A 20,017-nucleotide genomic window follows, 5' to 3' on the forward strand; every position below is an offset into this window, starting at 1 on the left:
ACCAACTTAGTCTGCTGAGTCCACTTCTTTCAGTCTAACAGCAGCCGGCCACATACATTATTATTATTATATATATACACACACCCCACCTTTATACACTTGGGAAGCCCACAAACAGAAGAGTGTGGCCTAGTGGTTATAGAATGCTGGGTTAGGACCTGTGAGACCAGGGTTCAAATCGCTGCTCAGCTAAGAAACTCACTGGGTTCCACAGTCGCAGTTGCTGAGCCTAACCTACTTCACAGGGTTGTTGTGAAGTTAAAATGTAGAGGAAGAGAACATGTACACACCGTCTTGAGCTCCCTGAAGGAGAGGTGGAAATAGAAATTAGATGATAGATAGATATAGATAGATAGATAGATAGATAGATAGATAGATAGATAGATAGATGATAGATAGATAGATGATTGATAGATGATAGATAGAGAACTTGACCTCAGTTTCTGGTAGTCAGAAATATATTGCATGTCATAGATTAATACTCCATAATGTTGTCTAATTCTTTTTTAAGACATCTAAGGACTGAACCAACCCTAATAATGACAACTAGGAGATTACGACAGAACAACTCTAAAATGACAGCCACATGTCCATTCCACAGCATTACAGTACTGTCCAGTACCAGCAGCAGTAATGTCTAGTAGAACTGACTCTGTGCCCCTTCGTCCCACATTTCTGCCCCATTCACACAGCCAATGATATGGAGGAGACAAATGCAGGATGTGGTTTTGAGACATGGGTAATTTTGGCAAGATCTTACATGGCGGGAGCGGCATCCAGGTGTATCGCTGCTAAAAATGGTAGACAGCCAACATCTACTTTGCTTTTAAAAAGCTTTAAGGGAATTCATAAAGAATAGATCCATGTTCAGGACATCACATGCACGGTTCTGTATACTCCAGAAATGGTAGCACAAAGATATCACAGAGCAGTGTATTTGAGGTATGGTATGGTATCATCGTGCCTGTAGAGACTGGAAGTGGAGAAGACAGGGAAACCAACAAGAGGTAAAGTCAGAGTCAGTGACAGGTACACTCATCCCTTTGCTCATCATAACTAAGAAGACAGGCAGCAGAGAGCTGGTTGAGGCTGTGAGGGCCATTTGCCCCATTTGCACCAGCCTCTGTTGCTTAAAAAAGGAGCACGTTTCAGCCTCGAGCAACGCCGATCTGATGGAACTACCTTGGTGCTTACTGGAATGCAAGGAATAATGCCCAACACAAAGACAACAAGGTTGTCATTCAGCACAGTTTGGGTGGAACATGCTGGACCAACCACACCATTCAGTTTGGAATGTTACACAGGGAGGGCTGAACTTGCCATTGCAAGTTGACAAATGGGTCACTGCACCCGAAAGTGGCTACGTGAATGGCCCTAAATTCAATGGAATTGCTTAATGAAACTGTCAGTCATAGCCTTGCGAGTCACCACACTCACCCTAGCCTACCAGCAAAGCAGTGCTTTAGGAGTGGTATCACAGCACTGTGGTTGACAAGAAAACAGACTTGTCATGGGCAGATTAAAATGTGCTGTGGTGCTATCATGCATGCAGATTTCCAAAAAAACCCCTCCCTTTTTCTGCTGCACCATTGAGAGAGGATTAGATAGGATGGGGCGATTCTTCATGGCCAATGGGATTGCAGCTCTTCGACCCCCAAATGCTGCGTTTAGCTACTTGTTATAGCTTCGTTGGGAAGATGTTTTCCTCATGATTCTCTTTCAGTCAATCTCTTTGGTCACTATTCTTATTTTCAAGGATCTGAAGGGCAAAAGGTTTCATGGTTAGAAGCTGGGTGGGAGCTCTGTGCAGCCGGAGCAAGTCCAAGAGTCTTGTTGTCATATATTCAGTTGTTTCACAGCCTTCCTTGCCTTGTTTACGCTTTCTAACCCTCAACATGAAACACTGCATTGCAGGCACCTTTGGCGTGGTGCAGTGTGGTGTTGCTTGTGACACAAGATATGGGTAATATGATTCAGCAGTTGAAATGTGAAGGATCGCTCTTTCCTGCTGGGGGCTGGTTTTGGTATGTCTCACTCAAGCAGCCTATGATTCTACACAACTATAGCTGAAGACGATTGCTTCCCCACCCCCCTGCCCTTCCTTCACAGAGCTGGGTTGAAAGAGGAATCATTGCCAGTGGTGTCCATACTCATCCTGCTTTTGCTTCATGGGAAGCGGTTCTCTCAGAAACTATCTTCTGTCTCCAGGCTAAGTATACTTTACTTAATTCCAAAGAAGCCAAGTATTCCATTCAACAGTGATGAAGAACTCATTGCCCCAGCTTTGAATCAAACAATGGATGTCCTTGAAACCTTGCAGCTGCTTTTTATTCTCATGATTTTTTTTTTAAATATGGATTTATTCTGGTCTGATTTTGTTGTGGATTTCAGAGCATTGTTGGTTTATGCAGCATTGCATAAAGTGTGGGGAAAGACATAAAAAGACTCATGCAGAGAGTGAGCAGGCTAAGAGATGTCTAGTACAGCAATAGATTGCACAGAAAGCAAGATGCATCTCTTGCAGAAAGATAAATAGGCATAGTGCAATTTTCCTTTTTTTTTTGTAATGCTCTTAGATGCAGTGTTTCTCAGACTTGGTTCTCCAGTTGTTGCTGGACTGCAAATCTGATCATCCCTGACTACTGGTCCTGCTAGCTAGGGATGATGGTCCATCAACTGCTAGTGACCCAAGTTTGAGAAACACTGTCTTAGAGCATCAGAAAGCAGACAGAGCAGGTGCATTAAATTGAGTTAATCATAGAAAATGAGGAAACAGCCATTTTTTAAAAGATAACCCATTGATTTAAAAGCTTCAAAATGAGAAGCTTGGGTGAACCAAAGCATGTTACAGAGGGACCACAAGGTGCTGTGCATACCCAGTCTTGAAATAGACAATAGATTGTTGTTGTTTTCCAGAGAGTAGGTATCATTGTTTCTTAAGAGTCTGAGCACTCATTTCAATGGTCCAACTTTCATCTCTGGACTAAGATTCTGAAGCACATAAAAGCCCTGAAAACTTGGGGGGGGGGGGATGGCCAAGGATCGTTTGGATGAACTGAATAGAACTGTGAACTGAACATGAATTGAACTCATTCATTTTGTAAAGGGATGAATGTGAATTGGAATTACTTGCTGTTGAGACGTGTTGAACTTGAACTACCATAGTTCCTTTTTTAAACTGAACTTTTCAAGATCTGAAACATGCCAACAGTAGAGATTTCTCCTGATCTGCCTTCCTATTCAGATTCGCTTTTAAAAAATGAGGAGTGGAATATACCATTCCACTTAAAAGGAAATCAATGAAACGTGACAAAATTGTTGGTTGGTGGTTTTTGGTTTTTTTAAGAAACTGGTTGAAGGTTGCTGCACATGCCAATGTATTGAGATTTACCAATGTTATATAAAGGCAATCTGTGATTGCACTATGGATATTTTTGTCTGGAGTGTCCATTATTTCTCTCCCCTCCCCTCCACTTGAATGCTTATAATATCAGCTGAAACAGGCAATTGCAGAGACTTCCTGTTGAGGTGGATTTCATCACAGTTGGACTTCAGTCTCACAGCAGATTTTTAAACTGAGTATTATTGTCAGTCATAAATTGTTCAGACTGGAGGTCATCACAACAGGAACACGGAAAGGAACAAAGCTAAAATATATCTAGACAAATACCCTGGCCTGTATCAAAGCGAATGGATCTTTTTTACTTATTGCATGTTATATGGGAGAATAACCATTACAGTTGATGATATCAGAGAATCGCCATTACAGTTTATTGCATTTAGTTTAGCAAAGCCCATCTAATTTCAAGGCAACTACAGCCTTAAAGGCCACTTTATTGACAACAAATTTATTATAGCTAAGGACATTATAACTGGGTAATTTGGGTATCATTTTATTAATTGCATTGTACTTCATCTTCGCTATTCATTATTGTAGCGTTTTATACGCGCGAAACTACTTCACTACTTGCAATATTTTATACCAGGGCTGGGGAGCCTTCAGCCCTCCATAAGTTGTTAGACTACAACTCCCATCATTCCCAATGATAATATGAATCCTCTCAAGGTGCCTCACATTTCTTTAAACAGGTAACTGCTGACCAACCCCCACTGCACATACAGACCAAATATTCAGTATGGAAATCCAATGCAATACAATACAATCCAATACAGCATAGTATAGTATAATAATATGATATACAGTAACAAGGGAACGGCTGTGCTAATTTGTTTTATTTATCCTCTGATAAACATATTGGGGGATCCAATCTATGCATCCAAAACATACAAAAAGATGGAGGGGCAATAGCACAGCCATTCCCATCTTACAAAAGACAAGAAAGGACGTGTGTGTGTGTGTGTGTGTGTGTGTGTGTGTGTGTGTGAATTAGCCTTGAAGAAGCACTTGGAAAACTATTTCTCCCTTCCGTTTTAACACATGGTTGTTCCTGGATTGGGTTAGCTTCACCACAGTTGTCCATGCACTGGTAATCTCAAGCTTGGATCATTGAAATACGCCCTATCTAGGGCTACCCTTGAGGGTAGGTTGCATATAGCACCTTGTTTGCAGCATTTGCCGAGGCTGCCGATCCGCTACTAGGCCAAGTTCAAGGTTTTTCTCACTAACATTTAAGGCCCTATACAGCTCAAGGTCAGGTTGCTTGGGGGACCACCTTATCCTTCACATTCCACATGAACCACTACATTCTGCAAGTGGTTTATTCAGCAAGCGCCCAAAATATCAGAAGGCCATTCCACAGTCACTCAAAACAGGGCTTTCAGTGGGGTTCTATGGAACAGCAGGTTCCCGCTATCTCTACTTTCCAGAAATAAGAGCAGCTGGAAGAAAATATCTCTGCCTTAGCTTTAAAAAAACAACACAGAATGAACATAAGGTTATTTCTGTACTGTTTTTAGAACTACTTTAGCTGTGTTTCTGATATGCTTGCAAGTTGCCTTGGCACACGTGTAAAAGGTGATGCAGAAACTACTTTCAATTCATAATAGCATAATAATAGATCATTATCATCTATATATCTAATACAGTAGCATATATTATTCTATAACAAGTTGTGTGTGCGTGTGTGGTAAATATTATTGCTAAATCAATAAACAAAAATATACTCCCCCTCCATTCATGATGGCTAAAGAACAAAGCCAGTCCAAGTCCTTTTGCTGGCTAAGATGAAGGACAAGATCGCATTCCCCCATCCTGTTCACATATAGAAGCTGGTGACAGGGCAGCATCTCAAGGCTCACCTGAACCTGGGCGACGCAGAGCAGACCCAATGGCACACACAGGTCTGACCTTCAACACCTGTTGACACTCCCCCCCCCTCAACACCTGCTGCGTGAAGCAGCTGCCTTCCTCTGCCTAATAACAGGGCCGGTGTTGCTAGAGAGCAATTAAAGAACTGGCTTTTTTTCCCAGTCTTTCAGAGAGCCATTAAAAAGAGTCTAATTCTCTGTTGGGCTTTTATGAATGCGAACAATTAATATGCTCAGAATAAATGATACAGAGCATAACTGGATTGTGAAGCCTCTCCCCATTTATATATTCATCGGGAGAGTGCAAAACTCTCGTCTTTACCAAAGGACAAGTGCATGGTTCAAGTGTGTTGAGGGACACTAACTTCTGGAGAGTGGGCTTGAAAGCAGGCTACAGATTGTGTTTATTATCCGTCGCACGTGGTTGTGAGAATGGAAGCAACCAGAGACATTTATTCCGGGCGGCCTAAAAGGAAACCTTGAAAGAAATATTCTCTGTATTTATTGCATTCTAAAAAGGAGCCAGGCAGGTCTGAAGGGACTTATCCTCCGGTGCAGGAAAAAAGGGAGCAGTAATTTGGCAGCCCTGCCCTACAATCTGTGCTACCCAGTCTCTTGGCATGAGAGATCTGTCTCAGAAAAGGCCTTGGGGTAACTGTGGAAGAGTCGCAGTTGGGTGCTGTGATCGCACCCGAAAATACAAAGTGTAGTCCTAGCAAACCAACTGGAGAGTTGAGTCCCAGTGAACTTGGAAGGGCTTCCTTCTGAGCAAACAGACTGGGCTTGCTTACATCCTCGTGCATCTGATTTGGCTCCTCTGTTTGCTTAACTGCCAGGATGTTCAAAACTTGGGAGAATTAATGGCCCATTCCCTAATCCATTGGTGCTAACATCAACTAATGATAGGAAAGGAGGGGAGAGAGAGAGAGAGACGGATGTGGTCTAATGTGTTAAAACAACAACCAAAAACCGCACCACCAATTGTGTTTCCCCTTCATAAGCACTTTGCTAGGCATACATGAGGATGAAGCAATAAATTAATGTTCTGTAGTGGGGGGAGCACCATCATTCTGCCATCTCCCCAGGGCATGTCCTAGCCAAACCGAGGCTCTTAAAAGAGGAACTTGAAGCAAACCTGTAGGGTGTTAGGAGTGCTTTTCCATGTCTCCTGCTGATGGGCCGATTCCCCGTTGCCCAAGTCCCAGGCTCTCATTCACACCCTTTACCTTCCGGGCTGCTGGTGTTCCTCGCACGTCCTAGGAGCCTGACAGCGTGAGCCGCTGCTTGACCGCAGCCTCATCCCAAGCCTTGGCCTTGCTGCTGATTAAGACTTTCGTTGCTGGGCATCTGAGGGTTACGCGGCCAAGCCACCCCCTGACTTTCCTCCGAGGTCACCAGGAAGCAAGTGCGCGTTTTGTAACAAAAGATCTTAATTAGATGGTGGTTGTGGGTGCTGCTGCAGCTGCTGCTGTGTCCCTAGCCTGGCTGAGGCTAAGGTTGCACAGCGCCCCCTTGTGCTCACTTGTTTTACTGCCGTAGGACAGTTTGGGAGAAACTGGAGCTTTACAGCGGCATTTATTTCCTCTGTCGAATTACCCACCCCATCCCCTTTATTTTTAACTGAGCAGTAAATTCCGTTGCTCCTGCAGTTGAGGCCGGCCTAAACTGAAGTTGCACAGTACAGAAAGCAAGGGGTGTGTGTGTGTGTGTGTGTGTGTAAGGGGGGGGGCTGCTGGCCCTGCACGCTCCATTGATCATTCAGGTCCATCATTGTTTTCTGTGTTTCGTTAATAACTGTGTCAGGAAAGAACCCGGAGGAAAGCAAAAAGCTTAAAAGGGAGTTGGAATTCCGCCCCACCCACCCCCGTTGCAACACAGCAATGAATGAGAAACGGCGATGCCAAACTAGCCATCGACGCCGGGAGTTTCTAGGCAGTTAACTAATCTAACGGCTTCCACCCCATATGCAATCAGAACAAAATGTTATGGAGCTAGAATTTAAACAGGAGGGAAGATGTTTATTTCTAAAGCTGTACGTTGGAAAATCTGTACGATGCATAACGTTGCAGCAGCATGAAATACTGGGCAGAGGATAGAAAGAGGGTTTTGCTGTTAAGAATGCAGAAAAGGGATTTTAACAAGAAAGCAGGATCTGCAACAACATGTTGCTCTGTAGTTCCAGGAAGTCTGCCATGTCTCTCCCCCCACTCCAATACTCCATTCCATTCCATACCTCCCAGTGTTCTTCCTTGGCCTCATCACTCAGCATTCTATGGCCAATGAGCATGCTCAGTCCTCGCTGGCATGTTTTGAGGTCTTCCCCTCCCCACAGGTTTTCTGAGGATCGTCCAATCCCCTGCAATGCAGGAATATGCAGTGGTCCCATATGGGGATCAAACCTGCAACCTTTCCGTTATCAGCATCACACTCTAACCAACTGAGCTGGTTTATTTTATTTTATTTTTACTTCTGCAGACCTTGGCATTCCACCTCCTGATACCTCCTTCTTATGCATAAGTGGTGCTGTTTGGACTATGTAAAGATCCACACTTGCAGAATGAGATTGTTAATAGTATATAGGATTTTTTTAAAAAATGAATCTGAGCAAGATTTAGGGAGAATGATGGGCACCCATGGGGGGGCAGGAAGCTTTTTTTAGAAAGAGTTTATTTCTGTCGTTTGTAGAACCTGAAATATGAGACAAAACGTACAGGCACTATTCTCATTTTTTCTCCCTGAGAGACTAGCCTACTCCCCATTTTCAGTGTTTTACTTCCCCCACCCCCTAGAAAAACTCCTGTGTGTGCCCATGGCAGTAGTATCTTTCAATCTGTAAAGTAGCCAAGGGTTTTGTTTAAAAATGGGAATCGTAGAACCTTCAGCATTTGTTTCTAGCATTATGATAGCTTTCAGCATTTCAGAGTGACGTTTGTCCAGTCAGCCATTGTCACAGCGATTAGTTACGTTTTCCTGTAAAGCAGGGGCAAGAAACAGAAGTTGTTGGTTTCCAACTCTCCTCAGCCCCAGTCAGCATGGCCCAGCAGTCAGGAATGTAGTCTAGCAGTGAAGTTCCTGCTTTTTAAGTCATCAGGGTTTCCCAAACTTTGGTCTACAGCTGTTTTGGGACTACAATTCTCATCATCCCTGACCACTGATCCCGCTAGCTAGGGATGATGGGAGTTGTAGTCTGACAACAGCTAGCAACCCAAGGTTGGGAAACCCTGCTCCAGATGAACTTTCAGGAAGACCAAGATATAGGGATAAGAGGCTTCTGATTAGGAAGGCGTTCTATTAAGTAGTGGCTACAACTGAACTGACCTTTTCAGTGCTGGCCCCTGAACTTCTCTATTTGCTTCTTAGCTCTGTGTGACAGAACCAGAAATAAGCCCACCCCCTTGCCTTTACATTCAGACAGGCTTTTGGTGGCTAATGTTTGGCCATCTTTGGTGCCAGGCTCATCATGCTGGCCTCATGCTGTCTTTCTGCTTGGAATTCTATTTGCATTATTAAAGTATTTTAGGTGAACCCATGACATGATTGAAAAAAGAGGGCCAAAATAATACGTACATTCAATTTTAAAGCCTGGTTTGTTGCTCACAACAGCCTTGATCTCAGACATTAAGAAAAGAAACAAATCTGGTGTACGAAGGAGATTTTGAATAAATTTGATTAAGATGATGCTCCATTTCAGGATGATGGTGGGTGTGCCTTTTTTATAGAAGCAATTTAGGTTTAGATTTCATAATGATTTTTTTTAAAATGGCATTTTTCATTTCATGAAAAAAAAGCTGTGGGCCCCTGCTCCAGAATGTGCTCCTGATCTAGAATGGAGAAACTCACACCAGTTTCCTGGTGCAAATTGCCCCCTGCCTGGCTGCTACTTGCACCTCAATGTGCTGTTTGCAATAACCAGCACATCTGGGGACAGGTGGAGGACTTTCTGCAGGAAACTAGTGCTGTATCAGGAGCATATTCCTGCTATGGGGGCCGTGGCTGCATTTCCCCACACATAAAAGAATAAAGGTGGTCAGATTAGGTATGTACCTACCATAACATATAGCTGTTACTTCAGAGACCAAACTATACCAGTCTCCCTCAAGCTTCAGAGTGTGCTCTGCTGCCATTCTTCATATACAGTATGTGAAGGATCGGTGCTGGAGTCAAGTGGAAAGCCTTGGGGCAGTGGACAGTGCCTTCTTTTCTCGTCCCTAGGGTATAGCTCAGACGTTCGAGAAACAGCACCTGAGAAAAAAGCAATCTGAGCCTTAGATGCTAACGTTGCTCTTTTCCTTGTATGGGCCAGCATGAAGACAGTTTACATCTTTTCCAGGTGTTAGACTGGTACCGAAGTTGTGGAAAGATTTTACTGGAACTTTATAATGTTTGGGGTGTATGGGGAGGGGTAGTACCTCTGGTGGGGAACACATTATCCTCCTTCTGGGGTAGTTGGTCCACCTTTGGTCCCCACCCTCAGCTCTCACCTGTGGCTCCTACAACCTGTCAGCATGTAACAGCAGCCACACCATCTTGTATCTGTGAAGCGGAGTCTAGTCCATTAAAGCTTACGCCATAATAAAATTAGTTAGTGTTTAAGGTGCATGGGACTCTTTTGTCAGATGTTTTCTGCAACAAACTAACATGGTTTTCCAAGTGAATATATACCTTGCAGGCTTGTTGTAAGGCTGGGTTGAGGAATCCTTCAAATGTTGCTGGACTCCAACTCCCATCAGCCCCAGCCAGCATGGCCAATGACCAGGGACACTGTAGTGCAGCAACCTCTGAAGGGTCACAGGTTCCCCATCCCGACTGTAACTTGCTATGACATTTGCGCGCATGGTAAAGGTAAAGGGACCCCTGACCAGTCGTGACCGACTCTGGGGTTGCGGCGCTCATCTCGCTTTATTGGCCGAGGGAGCCAGCGTACAGCTTCTGGGTCATGTGGCCAGCATGACTAAGCCGCTTCTGGCAAACCAGAGCAGTGCACAGAAACGCCGTTTACCTTCCCGCTGAAGTGGTACCTATTTATCTACTGGCACTTTGACGTGCTTTCGAACTGCTAGGTTGTCAGGAGTAGGGACCAAGCAACGGGAGCTCACCTTCTGATCAGCAAGTTCTAGGCTCTGTGGTTTAACCCACAGCGCCAGCCGCGTCTCATTTGAGCGCATAAAGGCATACAAATAATGCTGGTGATGGTGATTCAATTTCACAAGGTCGGTGCAGGGTGTTGTTTTCCTGAGCAACACAATGAAAGGTGTTCCCCCCATCCACAAAGACTGCACAGAGGAGTGGGCAGTGGAAGCGCTCTACGAATGGGACTGTCAAAAAGCAACATCGCCAAGTGACTGCTTGCCTGCTTCCCTTTCCGCTTGCCCCATTGGCGCCAGCTCAAAAGCAGCCATAGTCAAGCCTGAAGGGATATCAAGGAAAGGCATCGGATTGCACGTAACCAAAGAGCTGGATGGTTGTGATCCCCTTGCCAGCCACTAAAGCCATACAGCCACCCAGGAAGAAAGGTGCCTCGGTGCAATCTTTGGTGCCCGGAGGAGGAGGCCTAGGCGGTGCAGATCTGATAACTCTGCTCTCCTGGCCTGAAGCATTCCAGGGCCTCTTTAATCATCGTGGGGCTATTAAAACAGAGACGTCTGGCAGGTGTGGTTGCTGCACCTGCCAGATTATTATTATATGGTTATCTTCACTCATATGGTTGCATGGACCTTCAACGTTGCGCAGTGCTACGCTTGCCTTATTGCAGGGGTGAGAAACCTGGAGACCGAATACAGACCTCCGAGCCTCTCTGTCTGCCCCTCAGGGCTCTCCCAGCCCATGTGCTTCCAGACTGCACCTGCTCATCTTCCTCTGTTCTTGGACTGCGTATTCTTGAACTGTGATAGTGCCTCGTTTGCTTTGGAGGAGGGTAGGGAGATGGAGGCTGGGGGCAGCAACCTCTGCCCTTTTGCATGGCTGGAATGTCCAACGTGGCTCATCCAGGGCTCCGCCCACTTTTGCTTCTGACCCCGCCCACCACCATCCTGTGGCTGAAGTTTGCCCTTGAGGTGTCCCTTGGGCTGAGATTCCCACCCCTGATTGGTCAACTGAAAACAACCCTGTGAAGTTGCTCATTATTGACTCCCTCTTTTTGGTGGGGATGACAGACTTCTAGCTGCTGCTGTTCATGGCTGAATACTAGTCCAAAACACATTGGGCAACAAGGACTCAGCCACTGAATAACTTCTCATTGATCACATGAGAGAAATGTGCTTGTGGTGGAGTTGGGAACTTGATGGTGGAACTCATATCTGAAGACCCCCTTGCCTCCCAACGAAGTGCAAGCCTCTAGTCCAGTTGGTCACTACTAAATCTCAGGACAGGGCAGTGAAAGAGAGTTGGTAGCTTGCATACTTTATGCTGATAGAGTTGTGTGTTTCTCTCCCCCCTGCCTCCCTCCCTCCTTGGGAGTGAATTTCTGACATGAGGCTAAACATTTCATTGTCAGCTATAGTCAAGCAGGGATAGGCAACACAGTGCCCCCCAGATGTTATTGGGCTCAAGTTCCCATCAGCCTCAGCCAGCATGGTCAGTAGCCAGGGGTAATGGCAGCTGGATTCCTCTCTGCCACAAACTCTCCCAGATCACTAAGCTCTGTTACCTCTTCAGCTTCTGCCACCTCCTCTTCCCTGTCTTCTCCCTCTGACCTCTCACCATCGTTGTCCCACCCCCAATCCCTGGGCTCTGAGCCTTCTTCCCTTGGTGGTTCCCCAGCTAGTTCCTCCCACCATTCCTCTGCATCCAACCAATCCATGAAAGGTGCATAAAAGTAACTTGATGGTCTGAAGGACTCCACTTGTTTAGAGAGGAATGTATATTGTTTCACTCTTTTCAATGGTGAGCTGTGTTTGGGGGGTCCTCCTGTTCATTCTACTGCACAGGGCCACAGACTCTTGCCCCAAATGCCAACCCAGAATGCACTGGTGCATGCTGTTCTTAAGCAAATGGTGGCCATGGTCATTGCCCGAGTGAGAGACCACGGGAGCCTTGTGTGAGCCAAAGTAAGCTTCATGCAGTAAATCCATGATTGGACCTCTCAGTCTATCTTACTGAAATGCAGCTGGGAGGGCTGCCAATGTGACTGAGCTAATAAAAGAGTGGAATCTGCAGCCCACAGAGCCAGTGTGGTGTAGTGGTTAAAGTGTCAGACTAAGACCTGGGAGACCAGGGTTCCAATCTCCAGATGGCCATGAAGCCTTGGCCTAGTCACTGCTACTCGGCCTACTTTACTTCACAAGGTTCTTGTGGAGATTAAATGAGGAGAACCATGTATACCACCATGAGCTCCTTGGAGAAAAAGGTGGACTAGGAAAGCAACAAACAAACAAATAAATAAACAGCAAGCTAACTGCAGCTTGAGGGCTGGGGAGGAGGTGTTTGAGAAAGCGCCATAGTGGAAGGATAAAATCACACAAACACAAACACCACTGCCATGACTGTGACCAAAATTGCTGGCACTCTCTCCCTCACATAGCTGCATTTCAAGACAGGCCATTCTTGTGGATCTTCCACGTAGATTGGCCCTGAGCTTCCTGGCAGCAGAGTGGGTTATATATAGGTGAAACAAATGGACATTATGGAGCAGGCTGTATGCTTTTCTGACCCACCCACCATCAGAGGTAGGTGGGAAAAGTGTGCGCAGAGCTGTGGAGAGTGGAGTTGCCTCTTCCACCGTCCAAATCCCATTTTGTAAAAATGCAATAATTCCTTTTTTTCTAGACAGGAGGAAAGACGCATTAAAAACCGTCAGCAGAGTGCAAACTGTCCATCTTTTCTCCTTATCTCTTTGAGATTATCAGGTGCTGCTGGTTTTTTTTTGGGGGGGGGGTTAACAGTGCTGTGGAGAGGTAGGAAGGGGGTTATTTCTTTATTCACCCCTCTAAGGCTAATCTTGCCTGCTTTCATCTGTCACAGACAAAACAAAAATCAGAACGACCAGCGATGCTTCCTGGACATTTGAGACCTCTGTGGTCTCTGCATCCCCCTTCCTTAACACGCACACTTGCTTGGGATGGAGGGGGAGGGGTGCCCAGCATCCAGAAAAGGAGCAGGGAATGGGGGGGGGGTAGCCAGCGAAGTGTACACTTTCAGCCCTGTACTCAAAATTCATGTTTGAGAAGGGAAGGGGAAGGGGAAGGAGGGGAATGTTTATTTAGGGATATTGAACATTAATGGGTTGAGATAGTCCTCTTGTCTCCTTTTCCACATATGACAAACAAAGACCATTTTCTGGTGCTTTTCTGCATGCAGCCGTTAAGATTGCTGAAGGAAATGTGCCCTGTGTGAGGCAGCCCTGTTAGCAGTCCCCTGCAGGCAGTTAATTTTGTAGGCCTGCCCTTCTTTAATAAAAACCAGTCCTTTCCTACAGAAGAGGTAGAATGGTACATCCACTTCTGCCGCTAGGAAAACCATGCAGGCTCCCAGGTTACACAGAGTTCTGTTCTGACCCTATCAGTTTCCAGCAGCGAAAGGCGCAAAAAGCTGCCCTTCTAAGCACAGCTAGGTCTGTTGTTGTGACTTCCTTCTTAGCTTGCTTAAGATTACAACTTCATTTAAAAACAAGTCTCACTGATTTAAGGATTGTGTCATTATCACAGGGCGGATCTACATAGTACCTGATCTGCGCAGTAGCTATTTTCCCTGTGGTTCAACAGCATTCCTCACATGGCAACAACTCCCGATGACCCAGAGAAGTTTCCACACCAGTGACATGCTCTTCTCGGTACACCCAGCAGTGACATAGAAACTTCTTGCACTGTTTGTTTGTTTTTAAATGTAGGTAGTAGTTCCTACTACATGTTATAGAGATAGTCGAAAATTGCCACATGTGGAAGCAGTTGCTCAGCTTATGTATAGATCAGCCCTCAAGAAGACTGGTACAGTGAAGCCAAAGAACAATGACTAGTATTTCATGTTTATTTTAGCATCTACATACTAGATCAGGGGTGGAGGGCTGTGCTCCTCTGTTGCTGTTGCAGTCCAGCTCCTATCTGCTCCAGTCAGCATGGCCAAGGGGCAGGTTCCCCATCCAGGGGCATCTTACCCATAGAGGCTAGTGGAGCGGGGCACCAGGGCACCAGGTTCTGGAGGGCGCCAGGGAAGAGGCGGAGGCTGGACGCAGTGCTTCCCAGCATCAGCTCGCTGCCCTCGCCATGCCGCATCAAAGCAGTGCCACACCTGGAGCCTCCGTCTGCCTTGGCCACCGTGGCACGAAGCGGCCAGCTGAGCTGGGAGGTGCCACGTCCAGCCTCCGCCTCTTCCCCACTGGAGGAGCCGCCCTCCAGCTGCTGCCTGCCTCCTCCAGCCCCGCTGGCAGCGCCGTCCTCCCTAAAAAAACTCTTAAGAAACCAGAGGCCTTTCTCCTGGGCATGGTCGGCCAATTGGTGTTAAAGAAGGATAGATCTTTTTTTATGTATGCAACAACAGCAGCAAGAATACTCATCGCGAAATATTGGAAGACACAAGATTTACCCACCAGGGAAGAATGGCAGATGAAGTTGATGGACTACATGGAACTGGCGGAAATGACTGGCAGAATACGAGACCAGGGAGAAGAGTCGGTGGAAGAAGACTGGAAAAAGTTTAAAGACTATTTACAGAAATACTGTAAAATTAATGAATGTTAGAAAGATGTTGGAATGAAGTTATATGGCTTTAGTAGAAATGTTATAAGGAATTAAGTATAAATAGATTATTAGAGCATTAAAGGGAAAAATAAGGTTAGAATGTGTTAAGACAATTATAAGATAGAAAACAGAGGAAGATGGAAAGGAATTGCTGAAATAATTAATAGAAGTGGAATACAAAAAGGGAGGTGTGAGGAAGTCGTGGAAATTAGTGAAAGAAAGATAAGATATTGAAATTGGACTGTGTTTTAAATGGATTTTGTTTTGTTTTGCTAGTTGTATGTTAGTGTTTTGCAGTTTGTTTGTTTTTTTTGTATTGTGTTGTATTATTGTATGTTTTTTCTTTTTTGGTTTTTTGTAGTGTTGTGTTCAATTTGTTGGAAAACTAATAAATATTATTATATATATATATAAAACAACTCTGGGAAACAGGGGGCTGGGTGCCGGAGGGAGCTTTGCACCATGGTGCCGAATATACTTAAGACGGCCCTGTCCCCATCCTTGTGTTAGGTGCTGTACATAGAGCAGAAGTGACAGCAGCTGGGATAGCTCAACTGGAAGAGCACAATACTCTTAATCTCAGGGTTGTGGGTTTGAGCCTCAAGTTAGGCAAAATATTCCTGCATTGCAGGGGGCTGGACTAGATGATTCTCATGGTCCCTTCCAACCCTACAATTCTATGATTCTACGACCCACCCACTCATAAAGTGTGCGGCAAATGACAATAGCACCCGTGTGCAATGAAATCCTATGTTTGCTTAGAAATAAGGATTGCTGACATCAGGGAGAGTTTTCAGTGAGTTTACCATCACAGGGTTATTGAGTTGCATCAATGAAGTTTAAGGCTGCACAGTCACTTGCACAGCTGAAGAGACAAACCACTCTATAAAGTTGGAACTGGAAAGTGGCTTGTCTCTTTAGCATGTGGTGGAAAATTCAAAGAAACATTTGTTTGCAGCATAGTTTCAAGGTCCCCTTGAAACTGTACCAGACACTTGTATATCATTGAATTCATAGAACTGTAGAGTTGGAAGGGATCATGAGGGTCATCTAATCCAACCCTCTGCAATGCAGCAATCTTTTGCCCAGTATGGGGCTCCAACCCATGATCTTTAGATTAAGAGTCCCATGCTCTACCAACTGAGCTATTTGGCCCAGGGATCACATTTTTTGGAAACCATTGCCTCAAATTACACAGGACGGGCATAGCTCTGAATTATCGGCACTGCTTCCTTAATGTTTTTTTTAAAAAAAAAATCAGTGATTTCAGTCAGGGAGGAGGAATGCAAAGGTAAAAATCATAATTCCATCTCCATGTTGTCACCTTCACAGCCCACATCTTAAATTTACCTGGGAATAAGTTCTCTTTTACCTTAGCACCAGAGTTGATAATAGGAAAAGCTAGTCAAGTGAAGGTGCAGAGGGATAGTGGCCAAATTAACAGTACCAAAATCCTCAACCTATGCTTGGAAGGGAAATTGACTTTCAATGGGATCTCTTACCTGTGAGGAGGCCACATTCAATCAAGTTAGGAAGCAGAGCATCACGCACGGAACACGGGCACGTAGGGTGAAGGGGAAGAGCCTGGCACACGGAGCCATTCCTTAGGTACCAACGGGACCTATTGCTTCCCAGGCGCAGTGGAGAGGCTCGCCAATCGCCACCCTTCGGAGAACCTCTTTTGACGCGCCAAATCCAAACATTACCCGTGTCCCGAGTGACTCTGAACCGGTGGTTAAGAGCACGCGTTTATGGTCCACGGCGCCGGAGTTTTGCTGCAGAAATAACTTAAAAGTGGGGGAAAGTGGGGATTGCAAGAATGTCGTGCGTTAAGGGAAATGCTCTTCAACCAAGGCAGCGCGTATCCGTCCATTTCATAACATTTATGCACCTTAAAACCCCCACAGCGGTTTACAAAGAGAGAGAAAAGCAGCCTGAAACTTCTGGGTACACACGTGCACGAGATCGGGCTGCTGCTCGTCCGTCTTCCGGGCTTCCGCCAACTCGTCTGGAGAGGCTCCAGCTCCGTGATTGGGGAGCCGATCACCGCCGCCGCCGCCGTGTTGTCTGCGCGGCCTGTGGGCCGTCGCTCGCTCCCTGGCGCCCCCCTTCCTTCGCCCGGCTCCGGCTGTCGCTGCGGCTGTCGCCCGCCCCCTCCCGCGGAGCCCTCCTCCTCTCCCTCCTCCTCCCGCCAGCCCGTCCCCTTCTCGCGGCTGGGCTCCCCTGCGCGCGGGACACCTTGGCACTGTCGGAGGAGGCTGGACGCGGGGAGGATGCGAGGAGCAGCGCCGCGCCGGCAGCAGCAGCAGCAGCAGCGACAGGAGCCTCCGGCGATGAGAGCCCCGCAGCAGCAGCAGCCGTGGCTGCCCCTCTGAGCGCCGCTCCTACCAACTTGGAGAGCGGGGAGGAGCTGCCCAGCCTGGCACTGCAGGAGCGGCTCGGCGGCACCGGCGACCCTCTTCCTCGCGCGGCGGCGGGTCTCCCCTTTCCCCGCTGTGGGCAGAGGAAGAGTTGCGCGGACCCCCGTCCCCACAGCGTGGCTGCGAGAGGCGGCGGGAGCAGGGCAGTCTTGGGGCGCCGGGCGGGGAGGCTGGAGCTTTGGAAGGGCTGCCGAGGGAAGAAGCAGAAGAGGAGGGCGCCTCTGGAGAGGGCGAGGAGGCGGCGGCGCAGGAGGAGGCGCAGGAGAGCGGCAGACGCGGCAGCCTCGTCCGCGCCCAGCGATGGCTCCTGCCTGGAGCCGGGGAGTTTCTGGCCCCGGCGGGATCGTCCTGCTCCTGCTGCTGGGGGGCATCTGCAACCTGAGGCTTTGCCACGCAGGTAAGACTCGGCGCGGCTCGTGGGAACGCGAGCGGGGCTGAGGGTGGGGGGAGGCAGGTAGCGCTGCTTCGTCTCTTCAGGACTTTGCTGAGGTGGAAAGAGACATGTATCCTTTCCTGGTTTCCCACCCGCTTCCTAAAAGTTACCTCAGACTTTCAAACACCCCCCCCCCACTACCTCGAGCCCGTTTCCCACTTTGCCGCTTGTGCGTATGGATTCTTCTGCCCGCGCTTATTCCGGCGTCGTCGAGAAGGGGAGCTGGATTACTTGGGGGGGGGGGGTAAAGAAACGAAAATAATTGCTTTGCGCTCTCGCTCTCTCTCGCTCTCCCCCACCCCTCTTTTTGTAATCGAACACCCCAAACAACCTTGCTAGTAAGCGGTAGCGGGGGAGGGCGGGGGCCTCGGCGGGCCGAGTTTACCCCGCGCTGGTGGGACGACGGGACGGTTCCCCCCCGCTGTTCTCAGACGTCGCGGTTTTGAAGAGAGGGTGGCGGAGAGGCGCGGTTGCCTCGGTCTGAGGGACGGGGAAGGTCAGAGGAAAGAAGTCGTCGTGGTGCTGCCTGAGTCAGGGGCACCCAAAGAGGAGAGTTTTCCACAAGTGCATCGGGAATCGTTCCCAAACACAGCCCCCCCCCATGCTCGGAAGTAGCTGCCGTGGTGCTCAGGGCGCAGCTTTTCCTCTGAGTGCAGCTCGGAGGAGCGTTTTCCAACCTTCCTTAGGAAAGATTTTTCTTTTTTCTTCTTGCCTCCCAGAAAAGTGAATATATAACCCAGCTCACCTTGCAAAAAAAGGGTTTGCTTCGGAAGGGGGACGCAGGATCCCCGCTCTCGGGGCAGGTGCATGTGAAGGATGCTCGTCCTCTGTGTACGGTTAACTCGGGAATAAAGCCTACTCGTTTCACTTACTCCGAGGAAGGCAGCGTTGGGATTCACACTTCGGAGGAGTGAGTTCTGTAGGGTCGTGATTCATGTGTGCATAAGTTTGTGGCGTTAGGTTGGCAGCCAGTGTGCACTTACCTGGGAGTAAACCCCATGGAACCTACACTTGCACCTGAGTAAATGTGCTTATCTGTTATATATATGCAAGTAACTGTACACAATTCCCCTGAAATCCAGGTTCCTGGTTAATTGACAGCAATAACTCTTATACTTTTTGCCAGGTGATGGGGGTTGACTGACTCCACTCGTAATTCAAGCAGAAGTGGGTGATACTGCTCTGAATCTTTGTCATGAGTGCCCATGGTGGAAATCTGAACGCTTTAAAAAAGTAAATTGTCAGAGCCCTGAAGCAATGTGCCTGACTCTTTCAGAGACTATCTGTATTGAATAGTCACTGTGCATGAATTACCCCTTGGAAAGCAATGCTTTAAAAAAATCAAATCTGTGCAAAAGCAATCTGGATTCTCTCCTGCGACAGGAACTAACTGACTGGGATGTAACCGCCCCTCCCTGAGTGGCATCTGAGTAAGTTGCTGGCCTGAGAGACTGCAATTCAAAGTAAATCACCTACTTCAAACCAGGTTGCTAATTTGAGGCGACTCCTGCATGAACTCTCTTCCACAGCCTTACTGTTTTAGACTCCATCCCTAATGCACCCTTTCGCTTGAGCAGGAAGTCTTTTTGAACTCAGTGGGGCTTGCTTCCAATTTAACACCATAGTGTTTGTGCTGTTAAGCTGCTATCTGAAATAGGTTATATCGGGGAGTAAGTCCTGTTGATTGTCTGTTTCCACATATCACTTTAGGATATGTTGTAGTAATCTGTTGCAGCAGGAGGAAGCCAGAGCGAGGTGTTGGTTATCTTCCTGGCCAGCTTATTTGGAGACAAGTTCCACAGAGTTCAACAGGACATCTATGTAGCGCATTTAGGAAGGGGGAATCAAGTGTAGAGTGATTATCGGGCTGGTTTTCTCTCTCTCCAGGATAAAGCTGAAAGGTCAAAGAAGAAGAATCTTTCTAATTGTCAAAATAGGCTCTAACAGGAAACTGCAAGGGGGTCTGCATGTGTGTTTGGGGCTCACCCTTGAAGTTTTAAGATATCTGAGCTGGTTTGAGGAGGGTAATGTGGGCTTCTGTCTTTCTTCAGGATTCTTAAGTATTTCTGTGGTCTGTGCAGCCGTAATCATGTGTTTATTAGGGAGAGATTTCTGCTTGGAAAAACACACCGCCTTCCCTGGGAAGAGTCTCCTGTTCAGTTGGTTTGGCTGGAGAGTTGTGGCCTAAATATATTCTGTTGGACTGATACTTGTTTTCATGTACT

At 47.0% G+C, this 20,017-nt stretch overlaps 1 protein-coding gene and 1 long non-coding RNA gene across 3 annotated transcripts in view; one reads left to right on the top strand and one right to left on the bottom strand.

Moving 5' to 3' along the window:
- Positions 1-6,968: 6,968 nt before the first annotated feature.
- On the bottom strand, positions 6,969-16,984 carry LOC308584803. The gene is made up of 3 exons (XR_014007018.1): positions 16,442-16,984; positions 9,317-9,510; positions 6,969-8,238 (listed from the first exon to the last, which is right to left on the bottom strand). It is a non-coding gene; the product is annotated as an uncharacterized lncRNA (long non-coding RNA).
- Positions 16,985-17,191: 207 nt separating this feature from the next.
- Positions 17,192-20,017, top strand: part of UNC5B (unc-5 netrin receptor B) — a 174,371-nt gene continuing 171,545 nt past the window's right edge. For both annotated transcript variants that reach the window (XM_081189579.1, XM_081189580.1), the window contains exon 1: positions 17,192-17,756. In XM_081189579.1, the coding sequence (XP_081045705.1) occupies positions 17,660-17,756 (97 nt within the window). In that variant the 5' untranslated portion in view covers positions 17,192-17,659. The remainder of the gene's footprint in view (positions 17,757-20,017) is intronic.

Source organism: Podarcis bocagei, assembly GCF_964188305.1.
Source record: "Podarcis bocagei genome assembly, chromosome: 4".
In the NCBI taxonomy this organism is placed as follows: domain Eukaryota; kingdom Metazoa; phylum Chordata; class Lepidosauria; order Squamata; family Lacertidae; genus Podarcis; species Podarcis bocagei.